The 19,033-nt window shown below is 47.8% G+C and overlaps 1 protein-coding gene across 1 annotated transcript in view; it reads left to right on the top strand.

Moving 5' to 3' along the window:
* Positions 1 to 457: 457 nt before the first annotated feature.
* The window catches only part of CACNA1G (calcium voltage-gated channel subunit alpha1 G), a 285,440-nt gene continuing 266,864 nt past the window's right edge, over positions 458 to 19,033 (top strand). Inside the window, exon 1 of the mRNA XM_073310526.2 lies at positions 458 to 736. Within this exon, the coding sequence (XP_073166627.2) occupies positions 492 to 736 (245 nt within the window). The 5' untranslated portion in view covers positions 458 to 491. The remainder of the gene's footprint in view (positions 737 to 19,033) is intronic.

Below are 19,033 nucleotides of genomic sequence, written 5' to 3'. Positions count from 1 at the left end.
ACTCAGCCCAGGCTGGACTGGGAGCAGCCCCTGCGCGGCTGGTGCGCGCTGGAGTTGGGAGGGGAGCCGGGGGAAAGGATTCCATCTCCGCTGCAGGGGCTGAGCCGGTCCCTCCGCCCGGGCTGGAGCGGGATCCCGGAGGCAGGCAGAGGAGAGCAAAGTGAGGAGGAGCCACCGGCACCGGAGGAGGGGGAAGGAGAACCGGGCCAGCCAGGTCCCGGCTCGGCTCCGATCCGGCTCCAAATGCCTGCAAAGGGGGGACCTGCGCTCATCCAGCCGCCCACCTGGGGAAAGAGGATGCAGCCTTGGGTCTGAAGCTTCCCTGAGTCAGAACCACCGAACCGAGCCAGAACCTTATCCCTCCCCCTGCAGTCCCCTGATCCCAGCCGGCATGGCTGTCCCCTGTAGGTCCCTGACCCGCTAATAACCCCTTCCGTCCCCGGGCACATTCTTCCTTCTCCCGGTTCGGACCCGGGTCTGCTGGCCGGAGGATGGACGAAGATGGACCGAGAGCAGCCGAGGAGCAGGACCCAGAGCCGGGCAAATCCAAGACTTTCATCCGCCTTAATGACCTGTCCGGGAATGGAGGTCGCTCGGGTCCAGGGGACAAGGACGCAGGAAGTGGGGACTCGGAGGTGGAGGGGCTCCCCTACCCGGCTCTGGCCCCGGTCGTCTTCTTTTACCTGAGCCAGGAGAGCAGACCCAGGAGCTGGTGCCTCCGGGTGGTGTGCAACCCATATCCTTTGCAAGCTGGCAGATGGAACTGCCAAGGTAAGCCTGGGCACCCCTCTCCAACCCTGCCTCCCTTCCACGGGGCTTCCAGATTAGAGAGCTCCCTGGACCTCTTTGCCACCATCCCAAGAAGTTATCTCCATGAAGGCGGCTTTGCAGGGCCAAGGTTTATAGGTCCAGGGAGCACCCTTGGACACCAGCAGTTGCAGAGCTGGAAGCTCTCCAGATGCTGAAAGGGCTGGGAGGGTGTGTGTGTGTGTGTGTGGGGGGGGGCTTGTTTGAAAAAGAGCCTGGACTTGGTGAATTTTGTAAAATTACCTGGGGACTCCGGGTTGAGGGGAGGAGGAACTTGGAGGGGGGAGAAAGCAGAGATGCGACACAAATATTGATAAAACAAAGGCAGAAATATTGACGAAAACAAGTCACTGGAGTTGCTAGTTGCTTCGCTAAGGACTCCGGCTCCGAGGAGACTCTCCCCGCGTTCCTTCCCAAAGTTTGCAGCTTTTCCTCCCCTGGAGGAGGAGGGGGCTGGAGGGTGGACGTGTGTGAGCCTGCCGCCCAGCTCCCTCGGTTTCATTTGTCTGTCTCCAATTCATTTCTTGGAAGTTTTTCCAGAATCTATTGAAGGGGTTTCTCAATGTTTCCTCCCTTGGTAGGCAGGGATTTCTCCGGGGTTGAAGTCATAACATGGGATTCCAGAAAAGTACTAGAGAGAATGGAAACAATATGTAACGCTCTGGAGAGACCAGCAGAGCAGGTCTGTCTGTGAGATGGAGTTGCACTCACCCCGCTCCCCCTCCCGTCTTTTAGTTGAGGAGGTGAAAGGAAAGTGAACATGGATAATTCTGGACGGCCCTGATACAAAAGACCCCTCCACACTAGGCGTTGGTGCAAGTTCCACTCGGAGGCCCTGATGAGGCGAAGGGGGTTGTGTCTAGGGTGGGGGAATCTATTCTTTAGCCTCTTTTTTCCCCCCAGCCCCTCTAGGTGCATGACCCATTGTAGTCAATGGAAAGACTCCCACTGGGTTCAGTGGGCTTTGGATCAGGCTCCCTGGCTAGCGCTTCCTTTGCTAGGCCCATATTCCAAAGCCACTGAGAGATCGCCCCTAAGAGAGATGTTTACCTGGATGTATGCCTGCATTTATTGTTAACCCAGCCTGGGATTTCCCTCCCCCCACCCTTTTCAGCCCAGCAGCTGCTTAGACACCACAATGGACCCTAACCCCATATCTATTGTACAAACATGGCCAGATTTCAGACACCTTCACCCCTAATTAAACTGGGGGGAGGAAAGCAGTAGATAGGATCTTCCTCTCTCTCTCAGCGACCAGACATCTGTTTAAAAGAACAAAGGAAAGGGAGAAATACTGGGTGTTTATTAAAGCGCTCCTGTGTGCAGATTAGATAGGAGACTCTAGGAAAGCGCAGACCGCTCCATCTACTACAGTGATGGGAGAGTGGTTTATACTTTAAATGCATAATTACAACATTTGCATGACAAAAAGAACCACAGAAGGAGCCTCTCTCTTGCAAATCTGTGCTCCTGGCAGCTCATTTCTCACTCATCCTGTTTTCTATGCCATAGTTACATTTAAAAAAAATGAATCAAGCCTTTAAAGAGGGGGGCAGGTTACTGAAATGTTAGATCTGGCATGGCTAAGACATGCTAACTAGGGACAGGAAAGGAAAATAAAGCGGGGAGTGGGGAGGGGAAGGTTCCTTACTGTAGATTTTGAGCCTGGCTATGGTGTTCTTAAATAATTTAGCTTGTGCAAGGCAGGTGGTGGCAAAAAAAACCCAAACAAACCAAAAAAACCACCTTCCCTTTTCATGCAATCCTGAGTGGTGGTGCTTTCTGCAGCCTCCAGACAGTCGGAGATGATGGTTGTGCTGACTACTCAGGGAGGAACCCATCCTTCTAAATCAATCACTTATGCTCTTCTCCAGGTGCGTTAGCTGTAGTGTAATTACAGAACCTCGTATTTAATTTAGGGGCGGCTGCTTTACTGCAATGCTCCAGGAGCCTTCCATGGGATTTACAAGTTTTTCCCACTCGTCTCTGTTCATTTATTGAAGGGCTACATGATGATTCACCCATCCCCCTTTCAATCACTATTGGAAATGAAGACTGGGCGCTCAAAGGACCTGGTCCAAAGCCCATTGAAGCCAATGGGAGATTTCTCCATTGACTTTAAGGGGATCTGGGGATGGGCCTGTTTCTTCTAAAAGCTGCTTTCTTTTCTCTTGTGCTGGATGTAAAAGACCATTAAGGAGTCGTTTGAGTGTGGGGTTTAGAAAGAACACAGAATTGGGCCCTGGGGAATCATAGATTGCAGCACTCCGCTAAAAATCAGAGACTATTCAGGGTCTAGTGGAAGAAATTAGAGGTCACCAGAGTGAGCCATGATTCATATCAGCTACCTGCTTGCTTGCATTCCCTCTTCCTGGTCCAGATCTGCGGGAGAGCTGTGTTGTTTTGGTCAAGTCTAATCCTCTAAGAGGAGGGAAAATAGCACTGTTAGCTAGGGATCTTTCTTTCTTAGCCCCTTTTTAAAAACCCTCCCTGGTGTCAGAGCTGCAATCAACGCTTTTCTTTGTAGCATTACAGACGCTTTACCGCCTCCAAACTCATTACATGTATTTTAAAATAAATAATAAAAACACAAACTCAATTTAATCAGAGCTGTCTGACTGCCAGCAGGGTCGTGTACATAAAAGACAGCATCTTCCTGAGTAAACAGGAGGAAGTTATTAAATCCATTCAGATCGTCTAGCGAGAGAGCTAGTCAAGTTGCACACATGCCCAATACCTGAGGCTGTAGCGTAGAGGGTGGATTCATAAGGGGAGGGACTAGGTGATTAACATCTGTGGTCTGGTTCCCCTTAGCCCTCCCCAATTTCGGGCTAATCAGTGAGGGGTTAAATCAGGGTTAAATCTGGTGTGTCCGAGAAAAGTGGGCTCTTCTGTAGTCTTGACTGCAGTTTTACTTTTGTGATGAGGATCATTTATCTGGTAAACAGTCTGCCTCATTCTTAGAGTAGCCCCTAGGAGGAAAAAGGAGGTTTCAGGTCCCAATCACATGAGCACTTTCCAGCGGGTTCCCTAAATCTCATTCACACTCGCTGAGCAGTTCAAAGCTGCACTTATTTAAGCATCTTAGGAAATCTTGAAACTTGCTAAAGCATTCTCTTTGGGAAGGAAATATTTGCTAATGTCAGCCTGCCAAACAGAATGGTCTTATTATCTACCATTATGAATATTATTATTTACAATTGCTGATCTCACTGTGTTTTCTAGCCTCTTTTAATGATCATTTTGAGACAGGTGGCATCTCAAAAATGTGCAGGTGTTTTCAGTGGATTCCTTTTTATCCTCCCCGCCTCTCTTGCTCATATGAGGTGCCTATTTCAACCTGAAAAGCATCTCAGTACACAAGTCTGCCGGTGCAAAGAGGTTAACTTTTGTCCTTGGAAAATGAGTGTTGTTCAAAAAAAAAATAAAAATCTCCCCCCAAGCACCTGCAGGCACCAGTTCAAAGGGAGCTCAGCCACTAATCGCAGCTTGGGAAGCTGGAATTTCCACTGATGGTTACCTGTTCTCTATTCAATACTGAGAGAAAAAACAAGAGGGCTTGGAGCCATAGGCCCTCACTGGGTAGCAGTGCTGTGGCCCTCTGGTGTGTTTTTTGGTTTTTCTTTTCTTTCTAAATATGTTTTCAGTGTTGCTGACCCAGAAAGCAGGGAGTTGAAAATGTGACTCAACCTGCTAAACAGTGAGTGAGAGGGATATTTTCTTCACCCTGGAGTACTGGCTGAGTCTGATTACTTGCTGAGGGTCAATACATTTTAGATGTTATTAAACAAGCTTGCTTCTATTTTGCTTTTATGGTTGGTTGGTTGCTGCTGGAGTGTTGGGAGTTTAGCTGTCTGCCTGTTGACATCTTTTCTACTCCTTTAGCTCGGTTGTTCAGAAAAGTGACTTATCACTCTGTAATCTTTAAGAACCGAGGCCCCATGGTAAAAACAGATCATCAGAAAACCAGATCACATCTGGCCAAATTCTTTGTTGCCACCAGCTGTTCTTGATAGAGTGACAATGGTTTGGGTCACATGGCTGGCAAAATCCTCTCCGATCCACAGTGCTTTTGACAGGGGAGGGCTGAGCTTCGTTAGCGTGGTTCAGTATTTTATCTTTGTTTTACCTTTTGGCAGTCACTGAATATGCAAGTTCAAAAGGCTGGACTCTTGTTTAATTGTGTCTGCTCCCTTCCTATTTCTTCAATTCCCAAGTGCCCTTTTTATTAATTCAATTAATTCAGTCCTGGTACTTGTCAGATGAGGACAGGTTGTGGAAAGGTACCGAGTCCTGACTTGGCAGGGCCTGTATTTCAATGTGGGGTTTGCGGTGCACTTATCTAGCTGATAAATCTTGCCATTTACTGGGGGTATCACTGTGTACTGCCGATTCTGGTCCTGTGCTCTTGGCTTCTCCTCTCTCCCTAGGGAGAGAGCTTGAATTAACAAAGCTTCCTTTGCTGGCATGGCCTGCGATTGCACACAAGGCTGAAGTACCACTAATCCAAAAGATGTTGGCCTATCTCTCCAAGCTGTTTACATGACCTTGATATTCGAGGTGATGAGGGGGATTTGGGGCAGGGGAAGGAGCAGGGAACTAGTAGATCGGCTGAGTGTTTAGCACTCATCCTGCAGCAATGCAAAGTTCCACGTCAGAATGATTCCGCAGGGTTCTCTGTAGTGTTTCAGTCTGAAGCCATTCGCCTCCTGGGCCATAAGGGCTTATATTTGGTTTCTCAGAGCAAAGTTGTTATATCTGGGTTGGGGGAGGAAACTTTTTCCTCTCTCAAATTTAGAAAGGTCTGGACCGATCCAGATCTCACAACCCAAAGCTTGGGCATGTTTGGATCTGGTGTCTCGATTCCAAATCTATTTAAGTCCCCTACTTCTCTGTACTTTAAAGTATCCAAATTCAGAGGGCCAAATTCTGCCAGCCTTACTTGTGCTGTGTTGTAGCTGACCCTGCAAGGACCAGCATGGATTTCGAAAGGAGTCAGGCATTACTCAATGATGACAGAATCTGGCACTTCTTCTGTACAGCAGAACCTGCTGCCAAATTGTGTGTCCCCAACTGAGCCTGCATCAAAGATGAGTGCAGCTCCCTTTACTGAGATCCTTGCATCCACGTGAGGTCAGAGGGAGAGAGGTGCTTCTCACTGGAGTTTTGGGATTCCATGAGTGTGTCTTTGCTGTGTCAAATCCTGGCAAGGAGACTCTGTGTGACATGGGAGGGGGTTTTGGGGTGATGCAGGGCCCCTGCAGCAAGCATAGGAGAAATCAGCTGTGTGTGGCATTGGGATGAGGGTAAGATACACGGGCACTTCCTAAGCTTAAGGGAGGGAAAGGCAGAGTGCTTTGGAGCATGAGTGACATACTGGAGGCATCTGTCTGATTGTCTGTATATGAGAAGGTGCTACTGAGGCCTGACCTTGTCACTGTGATAAAAGGATCCACTCTGTTCTGGGTGAGGAATGTCTGTTTAAAGGCAGGAGAAGGCCAAATGTTTGTGTTTCATACAGGCTTATAATCAAAGTACTGTACAGGAACTTTTGACCTACAGCTGACATTAAAAAAGTTAAGAAAAGCCTCCAGTACAGAAACTAGGGCTTGTGTGTTGCATTAAGGGGCCTTCTCTAACAGCGAGTTCACCACAGAGAAGTGTATTTGTCACACACAAAAAGGGGAGAAAAGCCTGGTTACTTAACTTTTATTTTTAAGTGAAATTGAATCTACCATGCAGGCTTGGAAGGACAAGAGCCAGTCACAGGGGCTAAACAAGGCTGCTCTGCTGATCAGAGCCAGAGAATTAGGATGTTTTCCAAGAGCTGTGGAGTGTCTGAAGAGCAGGCATGGAGCGAATAAGGAGAATGGAAACTGCTTTGTGTTGAAAGAGCTCTGCACAGGAAAATAATACCGAGCATATCTGAAGGGGACCCTGGGCCCTTGTGATGGCAAATTCTCAGTCTCTCCTCACCCTGTCCAGATAGCGTCTGTCTGGAAAATGAAGCTCATGTGCATAGAAGTAAGAAGACAAGGAAAGTGTATTTCCTTAACTGCCTGAGGGTGGAGAAGGTGCCAGTTCTGGGCTAGGCACTGTAACTTGTTAACAGCTCCCCCATCCCTTCCCAATAAATAGGATGCAAACACGTGGTAGTGTGTCCTGTGAATCGGCTTGCACAGAAGGGAAATGTTTTGAGTCCTGCTTGTGGTGGCTCCTGGTCATTGCAGTCTCTTTTCTCCTGGTAATTGCTTGCTGTAAAAATGGGGGCGCCATTGGCTACATCTGAACCCAGATCTAAGTGTTGAAATTCCCCCACCCCCAAGATTCAAGGGTGGTGTTTGGCTTTGCTGTTTTTGGTTCTGAGCCATTTATAGCGCCTCAAACCTAGATGGAAAATCAGAGTTCTGCCGGGGTTTGGGGTTTTAAAACCAGATGGAACACCACAGACTCTTGCAGGTGCCGCCGTAACCCAGCCCAGATTCACCAATAGGTTCATGAGCCATGGCAAAGCTATCCCAAGCCTTGGCTTTTGAATGCAATCAGGCGAGTTTGACCTGGCCTGGGGGTCTCCCCTCTGGCAGTTCCACACCGCTCTGCACCCTTTCCTTTGGAGACGTTGCCGTGCAAAGGCTCTGTCCTGGTGAGGTGCTCGAGGGCCCTCAGTTCTCACTGGAAGTTTTTGCAGCTGCAGGTGTCCAGCCTCTTGCAGGTCTGGGCCCTAAACTGTCAGGGCATTGAGCCAAAACCCAGCTTTTATATGTGCTGCAGCCAGACTCCCATGAGGAGCTGAGCCTGTTCTGTGTTCAGTGCTTAAATTGCCTTGCTTAAAAGAGCAGACAGGGAAAGTGGCCAAAGTTTCCTACAATTGAAGTATCCTGTGTGATGGTGCAAAGGGTAGGCTGGTGGGGTGTAGAACAACCACCTCCTTGACCCTAGCCCAAAATCCAGTCTACCCTGGTGCCTCCTTTTATCCTCTAACCCTCTCCTAGCAATGCCTGATGCTGCTTCGGTTCCCTGAAAGGTGAGCAGGAGGGGCAGTTCAGTGGATAGGACACTAGCCTGGGACTTGGGAGATGTAGTGTCAGGTCCCAAAATCTCTGCCCCAGAGTTTGCTTGTGACCTTGGGCAAGTCACTTAGCCTCTCTGTGCCTCAGTTCCCCATCTGCAATGGAGATAAGAGCCCCGTCCTACCTGGCTGAGGGGTTGTGAGGATAAATACAGTAGAGATGGTGAGGTGGGGGTCATGAAAGCTCTTGGCTCCAGGGACTACCTTTGTTCTGTGTTTTTGCGATGCCTAGCACAAGGGGCCCTGAACCAGGCCTAGAGGTTCTAGGTACTCCCTCCGCTCTCCAAATCCTACCTCCATCCCCTAAGAGGCCATGGTTGCCTCTGCCAGGCCTGCTTATTATTCCCTATCCAGGGGACTAAGTAAAGTTAACCTCTCTTGTCCTGTTTTGAGTATCATTACCTAGGGGACTATGCTGGGTAGAGAGCCCCGACCATGTGGAATTGAAAGGGAGGCTTCAATTCTGTGGCCTCCTAGCAAAGGGGTTGGTGCTGGGGGGGGGGGAGGGGGAGGAGCGGAGGGAGCTTCTGTGGCCTCCTAGCAAAGGGGTTGGTGCTGGGGGGGGAGGGAGTGTGCTGCAGAGCCATCCTTGTCTCTGCCCCACCTTACTCCCTTCTGCACCTCATAGCCATGAAGTCTGTAGGGCCCATTCCAAAATGAAACTCTGCAGTAAAGCCAACGGGCAGCTCCCTGTCTGTGCTGCATGAGGAGAGGTAATCTGCTCATTCCCACTCTCCCCCCTCTCCCCCCACACCCAGACCTGTGGGCCATTCACAAAGAGAGAAGCTTGTCTAGGATGGTGTCTGTCCCCAGCAACAGCTCCCTGGTGTAACTTGTTGGAAGTAGGGTGACCAGACAGCAAGTGTGAAAAATTGGGACGGGGGTGGGGCGTAATAGGCGCCTGTCTGAGACAAAGCCCCAAATATCGGGACTGTCTCTATACAATCGGGACATCTGATCACCCGGGTCTAGTTGGAAGGCATGCTGGGTAGCTAAACTGCAGCAAAGGGCCAGGAGAGACAACTCTGCCCTGGGTTACACCGGGGTAAATATGGAGGAATGCCACTGAAATCTGTGAAGTCTCTCTAGATCCAGGTCAGCATAAATGAAGTCAGACTCTGGAGCCAGGAGAGGTCTGCCCAAGCAAGACTCCTGGAACAAGACCCCATGCTGATCATTGGGTGGGGTACCTCTGCGTGAATTGTGCTGTGGGTGGGGGTTAGATGGACAACCCACCCCTAGTAAAGAAGATGGAACTTCTTTCAAAGTGCTGCTCCAGGGGAGGACCAGCCAAGTAATCATGAGGCATCTCACAGTGTTTGAAAACCCTCAAGGTGGGGAAGGGGTGAGGGGGGAATGGTATTTGCTTCCTGTGGTATTACACAGCAGTCAACAGAGCTCTGATTACTGCCTCCCAAGCAAAGCCAGCAGAGGCGCGATCTTAATCTAACTAACGCACTGCATCTCGACACGTATCTCCTCATCTCTGTATCGTGCAGACACAACTCCATGGCTGAGACGCGAGCGCGCGAGCATGGGTTGTTTGCCTTTTGTGCGTGTGTGCATATTTTTAAGGCGATCCTTCTGTGTATTCCCTCTTCCAGGCCGTTGTGTCACATCTGGAAGTTTGTGTAGGAGTTTATCCAAGCGCTGGAGTACAGTACAGCTTTTTCTCATTTAAAAATCACAGGCTGGCATTTCGAACAGGGGTAGGGGGGAGGATTGTCTGCCAAAGGGGAGGCTGGAGCAGAGGAATTGTAATGACTTCCAGAAGTTTTCTTTTTCTTTTTTTTAATAGTGCATGTACAAAGAGTTGACTCAAACGCAGTTAATGGTTACGTTGCTCTCACCTGTCCCATGTTGCAGGCTGGCATCTTAATGGTCTGAGATTTCGATGGGAGAGTTAGCAGCTGCAGGCTTGTTTTGGGGGGTACTGGATTGCTCGTGGCTTCTCCAGGCTGAAGGAGGTAGTAGTGTCCCAAGTACTCCTTTTCTTTTTGTTCTTCAGTTGGTGACAGTCTGGCTTCATTTCTTGCCTCCTTGTAGGAAATCCGGAACAAGGATTCCCACAAGATGTGAGTAAGACAGAATCTCCAGAGGCCTGGTTTTAATTTTGGAAAAGAGTAAGAGGAATTCCTGGAGTGGGATCCCTTGCCTGATTCTCGGAACCCCTTGCTCCTATTCCTGCCTCTTGTTGGTCCTGTTGACATGGAAGGAATTTGCACTGATGTAACTTACTGGCATGGGCCCTACTTTACATCCGTGCAGGACCTCTGCGTCGCTGGAGTTATTACACTGTGCAACCTCTCTAATGTAGACAGGGCCTTAGCTGCACAGCCCTGGAGCGTTCCCTGTCAGGGAGACAGATGCCTCTTGTGCTCACTCCCATCCATACTTGTAATGATGAATCTGCATAGAGACTTTCGTCCCAGAGCACTTAGCACTGTGCAGATTGTGTGTGTGTGTGTGTGTTTCTGTTAAATCCAGTCACATGCTACAGGGGCTTGTAGACAGGGCAAATGCTGTTGCTGACATTCTGCTGGGAGTGAAGTAAGCTGAACGTTCTGAAATGTTCCAGCACATTGCAATGTACAAATTGCACTTCCTATTTATGATTGAATTATTTGTATTGTTGTACTGCCCAGAGGGCCCCAGCCCGTATCCAAAGCCCCACAATGGCTCTCTGCAAGAAAGAAGTTTTTTGAGGAGTGGGGAGGAAAAGTAGCTTGACTATAAAAGGTTCTTCTATATGTGTGTGGTAGTGATTCGGAAGAGCTGTCACATTTCAGTGATGGGCGAGAAAGGGTGTGCTTCTAACCAAACACATACACATGCCTGCTCTCCTCATTCTCCATAGAAATGTAGCAGCTGCTCCATAGGCATGTTTTTTGCGGTTTCCTTAGGAGTGAGAATGAAGAATAGTCTCCAAATGACACTTCAGGGAGATCTGAGAGAGGCAGATTGTAATTAACCAAGTTGGAATTTGGCCAAGCCACTGAAAGTAGCACTCTTATCGTCCGCTCTGCGCAGGACAAACCACCATGTTTAGCAAGAACTTAAACACGCCTGTGACCCAGGATGGTCTGGCTGGCTCTTTTAGACGGAGCTGAACAGGTTTCAAAGCCATGTTTTATGCTGATTGGCCAAACCAGTCTATAAGTTCTGCTGTATTTAAAAAAAAAGGAGTACTTGTGGCACCTTAGAGACTAACCAATTTATTTGAGCATGAGCTTTCGTGAGCTACAGCTCACTTCATCAGATGTTTACCGTGGAAACTGCAGCAGACTTTATATACACACAGAAATCATGAAACAATACCTCCTCCCACCCCACTGTCCTGCTGGTAATAGCTTATCTAAAGTGATCAACAGGTGGGCCATTTCCAGCACAAATCCAGGTTTTCTCACCCTCCACCCCCCCCCCACAAATTTACTCTCCTGTTGGTGCTAGCCCATCCAAAGTGACAACTCTTTACATAATCAAGTCGGGCTATTTCCTGCATAGATCAAGGTTTTCTCACATCCCCCCCACCCCCATACACACACAAACTCACTCTCCTGCTGGTAATAGCTCATCTAAACTGACCATTCTCCAGGTTTAAATCCAAGTTAAACCAGAACATCTGGGGGGGGGGGGGTAGGAAAAAACAAGAGGAAACAGGCTACCTTGCATAATGACTTAGCCACTCCCAGTCTCTATTTAAGCCTAAATTAATAGTATCCAATTTGCAAATGAATTCCAATTCAGCAGTTTCTCGCTGGAGTCTGGATTTGAAGTTTTTTTGTTTTAAGATAGCGACCTTCATGTCTGTGATTGCGTGACCAGAGAGATTGAAGTGTTCTCCGACTGGTTTATGAATGTTATAATTCTTGACATCTGATTTGTGTCCATTTATTCTTTTACGTAGAGACTGTCCAGTTTGACCAATGTACATGGCAGAGGGGCATTGCTGGCACATGATGGCATAGATCACATTGGTGGATGTGCAGGTGAACGAGCCTCTGATAGTGTGGCTGATGTTATTAGGCCCTGTGATGGTGTCCCCTGAATAGATATGTGGGCACAATTGGCAACGGGCTTTGTTGCAAGGATAAGTTCCTGGGTTAGTGGTTCTGTTGTGTGGTATGTGGTTGTTGGTGAGTATTTGCTTCAGGTTGCGGGGCTGTCTGTAGGCAAGGACTGGCCTGTCTCCCAAGACTTGTGAGAGTGTTGGGTCATCCTTTAGGATAGGTTGTAGATCCTTAATAATGCGTTGGAGGGGTTTTAGTTGGGGGCTGAAGGTGACGGCTAGTGGCGTTCTGTTATTTTCTTTGTTAGGCCTGTCCTGTAGTAGGTAACTTCTGGGAACTCTTCTGGCTCTATCAATCTGTTTCTTTACTTCTGCAGGTGGGTATTGTAGTTGTAAGAAAGCTTGACAGAGATCTTGTAGGTGTTTGTCTCTGTCTGAGGGGTTGGAGCAAATGCGGTTGTATCGCAGAGCTTGGCTGTAGACGATGGATCGTGTGGTGTGGTCAGGGTGAAAGCTGGAGGCATGCAGGTAGGAATAGCGGTCAGTAGGTTTACGGTATAGGGTGGTGTTTATGTGGCCATTGTTTATTAGCACTGTAGTGTCCAGGAAGTGGATCTCTTGTGTGGACTGGACCAGGCTGAGGTTGGTGGTGGGATGGAAATTGTTGAAATCATGGTGGAATTCCTCAAGGGCTTCTTTTCCATGGGTCCAGATGATGAAGATGTCATCAATATAGCGCAAGTAGAGTAGGGGCTTTAGGGGACGAGAGCTGAGGAAGCGTTGTTCTAAATCAGCCATAAAAATGTTGGCATACTGTGGGGCCATGCGGGTACCCATAGCAGTGCCGCTGATCTGAAGGTATACATTGTCCCCAAATGTGAAATAGTTATGGGTAAGGACAAAGTCACAAAGTTCAGCCACCAGGTTAGCCGTGACATTATCGGGGATAGTGTTCTTGACGGCTTGTAGTCCATCTTTGTGTGGAATGTTGGTGTAGAGGGCTTCTACATCCATAGTAGCCAGGATGGTGTTATCAGGAAGATCACCGATGGATTGAAGTTTCCTCAGGAAGTCAGTGGTGTCTCGAAGGTAGCTGGGAGTGCTGGTAGCGTAGGGCCTGAGGAGGGAGTCTACATAGCCAGACAATCCTGCTGTCAGGGTGCCAATGCCTGAGATGATGGGGCGCCCAGGATTTCCAGGTTTATGGATCTTGGGTAGTAGATAGAATATCCCAGGTCGGGGTTCCAGGGGTGTGTCTGTGCGGATTTGATCTTGTGCTTTTTCAGGAAGTTTCTTGAGCAAATGCTGTAGTTGCTTTTGGTAACTCTCAGTGGGATCATAGGGTAATGGCTTGTAGAAACTCGTGTTGGAGAGCTGCCGAGCAGCCTCTTGTTCATATTCCGACCTATTCATAAACTGTTCTTTGGCAGGTTTGGTTGTTAGAGATGATTGGGAAAATGCCAGTTATTGTGCGCGGAAAATCTCAAAGATTTATTTTTGTTTTGTTTTTCCCCACAAAAATGTTTTGGTTTCAGGATGAAAAAAACTGAAAATGTTTCCATTTTTTTTAAAACCTTTTTTAAAAAAAAACAACGTGTTTTTGATTTGAACAACAAAAAACCCTTCCCACCCACCCCTCCATTTTTCCTAACAATATTTGTTTTTCAGTTTCTGGTCTCTTGACAAAAAAACCTTGCAATTTTTGACCAGAATGAGAACTTCCTGTGAAAATTTTCATTGGGGTCAAAAAGCCCTTTTCCACTGGGGAAAATTTTTTGAGGAATACATTTTGACCAGCCCAGCCATTTGCTCTGTGAAAATGTTTGCTCTTGTTGTTGTGAGGGGTGCCAGGAGATCTTTAAAGATCACACAGCGCTGGCTTTTTGCCCACTTCGGAATTCTTTGAGAGTGTCAACAAGCATGTGGATCAGGGTGATCCAGTCACTATGGCACTTGGCCTTTCAGAAAGACTTTGACCAGCTCCATCACCAAAGGCTGGCTCTTAAGCAAACTAAGCAGTCACAGGATAAGGGGGAAGGTCCTCCTATTAGGGTGACCAGATGTCCTGATTTTATAGGGACAGTCCTGATTTTTGGGTCTTTTTCTTATATAGGCTCCTGTTACCCCCCCACCCCATCCCGATTTTTCACATTTGCTGTCTGGTCACCCTACCTCCCATGGATCAGTAACTGGTTAAAAGAAAGGAAACAAAGGGTAGGAATCAATTGTCTGTTTTCACAATGGAGGATCTGGAAAAAGGGTGACCAGTGAGGTGGCAAAATTTGCAGACTGTACAAAATTAATCAGGACAGTTAAGTCCGAAGCCGACAGCAAAAAGTTATAAAGGGATCTCACTGAACTGGGTGACACAATGGCAGATCAAATTCAGTATTGATAAGTGCAAAGTAGTCCACATTGGAAGAAATAATCCCAACTATCCATACCAACTGATGAGGTCCAAATTAGCAGAAAGAGATCTTGGAGTCATGGTGGATAGTTCTCTGAAAACATCTGCTCAATGTGCAAAAAAGCTAATGGAATGTTAGGAAGCATTAGTAAGGGATAGATAATAAGACAGAAAATATCATAATACCACGATATACATACCTGGTACGCCCACACCTCAAATACTGCATGCAGTCCTGTTGCCTCACCTCAAAAAAGATCTACTAGAATTGAAAAAAGTGCAGACAAGGGCAACAAAAATGATTAGGGGTAGGGAACAGCTTCCAGACAAGGAGAGATTAATAAGACTGGGACTTTTCAGCTTGGGAAAAGAGATGACTAAGTGGGGGATATGATAAAGGCCTTTAAAATCATGACTGGTGTGGAGAAAATGAATAGGGAAGTGTTGTTTCCCCTTCACATAACACAAGAACCAGGGGTCACCCCATAAAATAGTCAGCAGGTTTAAAACAAAAGGAGGTACTTCTTCGCACAGCACACAGTCAACTTGTGGATCTCCTTGCCAGGGGATGTGGTGAAGGCCAAAAGTATAACTGGGTTCAAAAAACAATTAGAGAAGTTCATCGAGGATACGTCCATCAATGGCTATTAGCCAAGGTAGTGAGGGATGGAGCCCCATGCTCCGGGTGTCCCTAAACCTCTGACTGCCAGAAGCTGGGACTGGACGACAGGGGATGGTTCACTCAGTAAATTGCCCCATCCTGTTCATTCCCTGTGTTGAATGAAGAGCAGTGGTTGCTGTCAGAGACAGAATACTGGGCTAAGTGGACCATTGGTCTGACCCGGAATGGCCTTTCTTATGACTCAGCCTGGGCTGGTAATGCTCTAGCAGCGATGTTTAGCTGCATCTACTGGCCCCCAGAATTCTCTCTCTACCTCCAGAGGGGTCGTCCCTGCTCTTGTTGCCTAAAAGCAGGGATTTAAGGTCCATAAATACGTAACACTTTTTGGGTGATTTCCCCGCCCCTCAAGATCCACCGCCCCCTCCCTTGTAGCACTTTGTAACCCCGAAACAAATGCAAAATTAATGACACCTCCTCTGCCCCCTTAATGTATTATATAATGTATGGACTGCCCCTGAGGGAGAGGACCCTGATCCACTCATGGGATGATGCATGAACTATAATCACCCCTCACTGGGAGCCTACCCTGGAGCATGGGTTTATGGCGTAGGAAGCTGGCTGAAGAGGTCCCATCAGATTGAGATGAAGGGATTTTTTGGATGACTGTGGCTTGGAAGGGGCAGACTTCTAGCTGACTGTGACCCAAGTAGGCTGGAGTGTCTTCTGGCCCACTGTGACACAGAGGGCAGACCAGTGCTTTCCCTTCCCAGTGGGAGTGCTGCTGGGAGCCTCGACTTTATTTTGAAAGACTGCTATGTGCATTTGGTCTTTAGCTACAGCTAAAGGGGTGAGGAAAATGTCCTTGCACATCTGTTCGGATTTGCTAGCAAATTTTGATTGGACCCTCATCTGTGAATTTGGCCGAGCACTAAGAAAAAAGGAAGGGGAAAATTCCCATGACTTATTTGTATACAGAACCGAATGAATCTCAATTGATCAGTCTTTAGGACCCTGCTCATATTTGGTGCCTACAAACCTTCTAGCAAACAAGCTCCATTAGTGCGAATACCCAAAATGCATGATTTTTTCTAAGCTTGAATATTCACTGCCAGCAAATTTCAGACATGATCTTCGTCTCTAATGTGAGGTTGTGTACCGTGCGTGTGTTTTACAGATGGCACATCATCCAATCAGTGAGCAGAAACAATACAACGCGTCTGAGGTAACTAACCATCCTGGCCTGCATTTCAAAGGCCGAGGGTTCCCTAGTGGGTTGCTCGTGAACTCTTGAAATGGAGGCACGCACATGGGCGTGGAGACGGAGAATTGTGCCCAGGAACTTGTGATTTTAAGATCATCAGAGGAGTTCTTGGTTGACCATTTTCACCTTGTGCTGTTCGAGAACAGACCCCGGAGTGCCTCAGCTCTGCCTACCAGCTCTCCAGTCATTCTGAGTTTCTCTGAATTTAACATGTTCCCTAATACTTTTTCGTCCACTAGGCTTTTTTTCCTCTGTCCTTTTCCTCTCCCTTTCCTCTTGTGCTCACCAAGAGCAGAAACCAAGGGGCCGCGGGATCATAGGGGAGGTGTTTAAAGATGGGGGCAGATGTTGGGATGTAATGTGCGTTGACTGAGCCTTGGGTGGTCTGGTGGCCGAATTCCTCTTCCTTCCAAGCCCCAATCCACTCCAGCACAGGCAGAGTGTGGGGATATTTATAGATGTTACCATGCATCCAAGGACCAGGCAAATAATATAGCTTCTTGCGTATAGGGCCTGATCCTGTGTGTTGCTGAGCATTGACTTGGATGGGAGCTGAGGGTGGTTGGCATCTCTCCAGATCAAACAGTTTAAAATGGTTTGCAAAGCCCTGCCCATAGAATTGGACTCCTTGTACTCAAGGTAGCTCCTAATTCTGCATCTGTTTATTCCCCGTCCCTCGCTTTTTAAAGGAACAGTGCCCCTAAAGATGAATGAAATAGGCTTTTCTCCCCCACCTTAACCCAAGTTGCAGACCAGAGGGTATCTTTGTTCTTTCTGAGTGGGGCTATCCATAAGGGTCCCCATGTGTAGGGGTATGATGTTTGTACAGGATCTAAGCTTCTGTGCTTTTGTCACTTTCAGCTTCCTTCTCAACACCGTTGTCTACCAGAGGCTTTGCACTCATAGTGTCTTGATTCAGCCTTCTTCCATCTCAGGTGCCCTCCAAGTGTTGGGAACACTAGCTGTTTGATGCAATGATTCCACCTTAAATGGAGAAAGCAAAAATCCCAGTAAAAATGATGAATTATCTAGCCCTCCTGCTCTGTTGAATTAATGCCTATTTGGGCAGGCAGGCAGGGGTAGAATTAAATTAATGTCTGACTTCTGACTGCTACTGTACCCGGTTATTGACTTATCTCACACTGTAGGAACACGCACATCTAGGGACATAAACTTAGGATCATATTCTGCTCTGGATCATTTTGAAGCTCTTTCGAGATTCATTACAAACTTTAGGGTCAGAATGCCGATTCCTTCAGCAAAGAGCTGAACTCTGTATCTAGCCAATTGTAAATCTGAATAAGTGTGTTCCTCGGTATGGGTTTGTCCCACAAATCTTGGAGATCTCTTTTGCGTAACCTATCATTTAGAACCTTAACTGGATGACTTGTTCCTGAAAGGAATGTGGGAGTGATTTGGCTCAGGGACAGACTGAGGTTTTCTGTGCTAGGTCCATGGTTCAGCTGCAGCCCAGATAAGTTGGAGCATCTGGAGGTTTCTGTACTGGGATTCTGATCTCACGTAGTAAGATGAGAAGCCACCAATCTCTGACACCTGTTCCAAGGTTGAGAACCCAGGGCCTCTAGGAACTGAGTTAGGTGATCTGAGTCCACTTCCTAGTGGCCAGAAACCTTGTTGGCAATCCCAGCAGAGTGGCCCGTAACTGAATGACCCAATGGAGACTGAACTCCCTTCGCCTCCTTGTAACATCCGACTCCATGTGATGGTTTTGTTTGGGTGGGTATATCTAGCAGGCAGCAGCTTCACACCGAGGAAATGATTTTGGTCAGAATTATTGATGCACTGAGGCAATTTTACTTCTATATAAAGCAACAGCATCCAAAAAGAACTGCATCAAAGCATTTCTACCACGAGCTGACGGCCTATAGTTTCTGCTAAACAGAACTCATAAGAATCTCTGTAATAGCAGCATCTGGTGATGCCAAATAATATCTCACCCTTTACAAGCACTCCTGGCAAGGCATTGTTGGTACATCTGCATTGCCACCGCAGGTATGTCATGGATACTGAATTCACCTGAAAAATGGGACATGTTGCTGTGGCACAAATTATAGGGTAGAGAATTCCACGTTAAAGTGAATATAGTATAACCACTCGTGATCATAAAGAATTCAGGGTTAACAGGTAAGAGGGGATGTTCAGTCACAACTTTGGGGTTTGTGTTCCCAGCTTGCTGAGCTCCGGGGTGAGGGCCTGATCCTGGGAGCTGCTGAGCACCCAGAACCACCAGTGACTTCAGCATCTTGCATGATCTCAGTAGAAGCTGGGGATGCCCAGGATCATGCCTTTTACTCGCTCACAGACTGGTAAGTGTCTGCTTTTTCGCAGGGTTTCCCAGATAGAGCCGGCAGGAACGTTTCCACCAAAATGAAAAGTATTGTTCTGTCGAAGCGGACACATTTAGCGGGGACATCTCATTTCCGTGGTGACGTCATCCGAAAGGTTTTTTGGATCAGGGAGAGGAGAGAGGGACTCTACCGCTGGGTGCCTGGGACGTGGGAGACTTGCAGGGCCTGATTTGGGATGAAAAACTGGGCTCCAACTCAGGCAGAGCAAGGGCTTGAACCTTGGTCTCCCACATCCCAGGTGAGTGCTCTAATCACTAGGCTATAGAGGGAGACAGGCACCCTTTCTGCCCCAGCTCCCTTTTTTGTGAGGGGTTTTGTGTTCATTCCAATGCAGAATGAAAACAAACGCCAGAACCTGGGACGTTGCTGTGTAATGCAATCGCTGTCTTCCAACCAGCTCAGCTCCTGCATAGCAGTGGGGCTCGCCAGCTGGAGACCTTTGTGCCTGTCTGCAGGTTCTTCGCTGGACACTTCGCTGCGTGTTTGTTC

The sequence above is a fragment of the Lepidochelys kempii genome, chromosome 14, assembly GCF_965140285.1.
Source record: "Lepidochelys kempii isolate rLepKem1 chromosome 14, rLepKem1.hap1, whole genome shotgun sequence".
NCBI lineage: Eukaryota > Metazoa > Chordata > Testudines > Cheloniidae > Lepidochelys > Lepidochelys kempii.
Note: the sequence above shows the minus strand (reverse complement) of the source record. Positions and strands in the feature narration are given on the sequence as shown.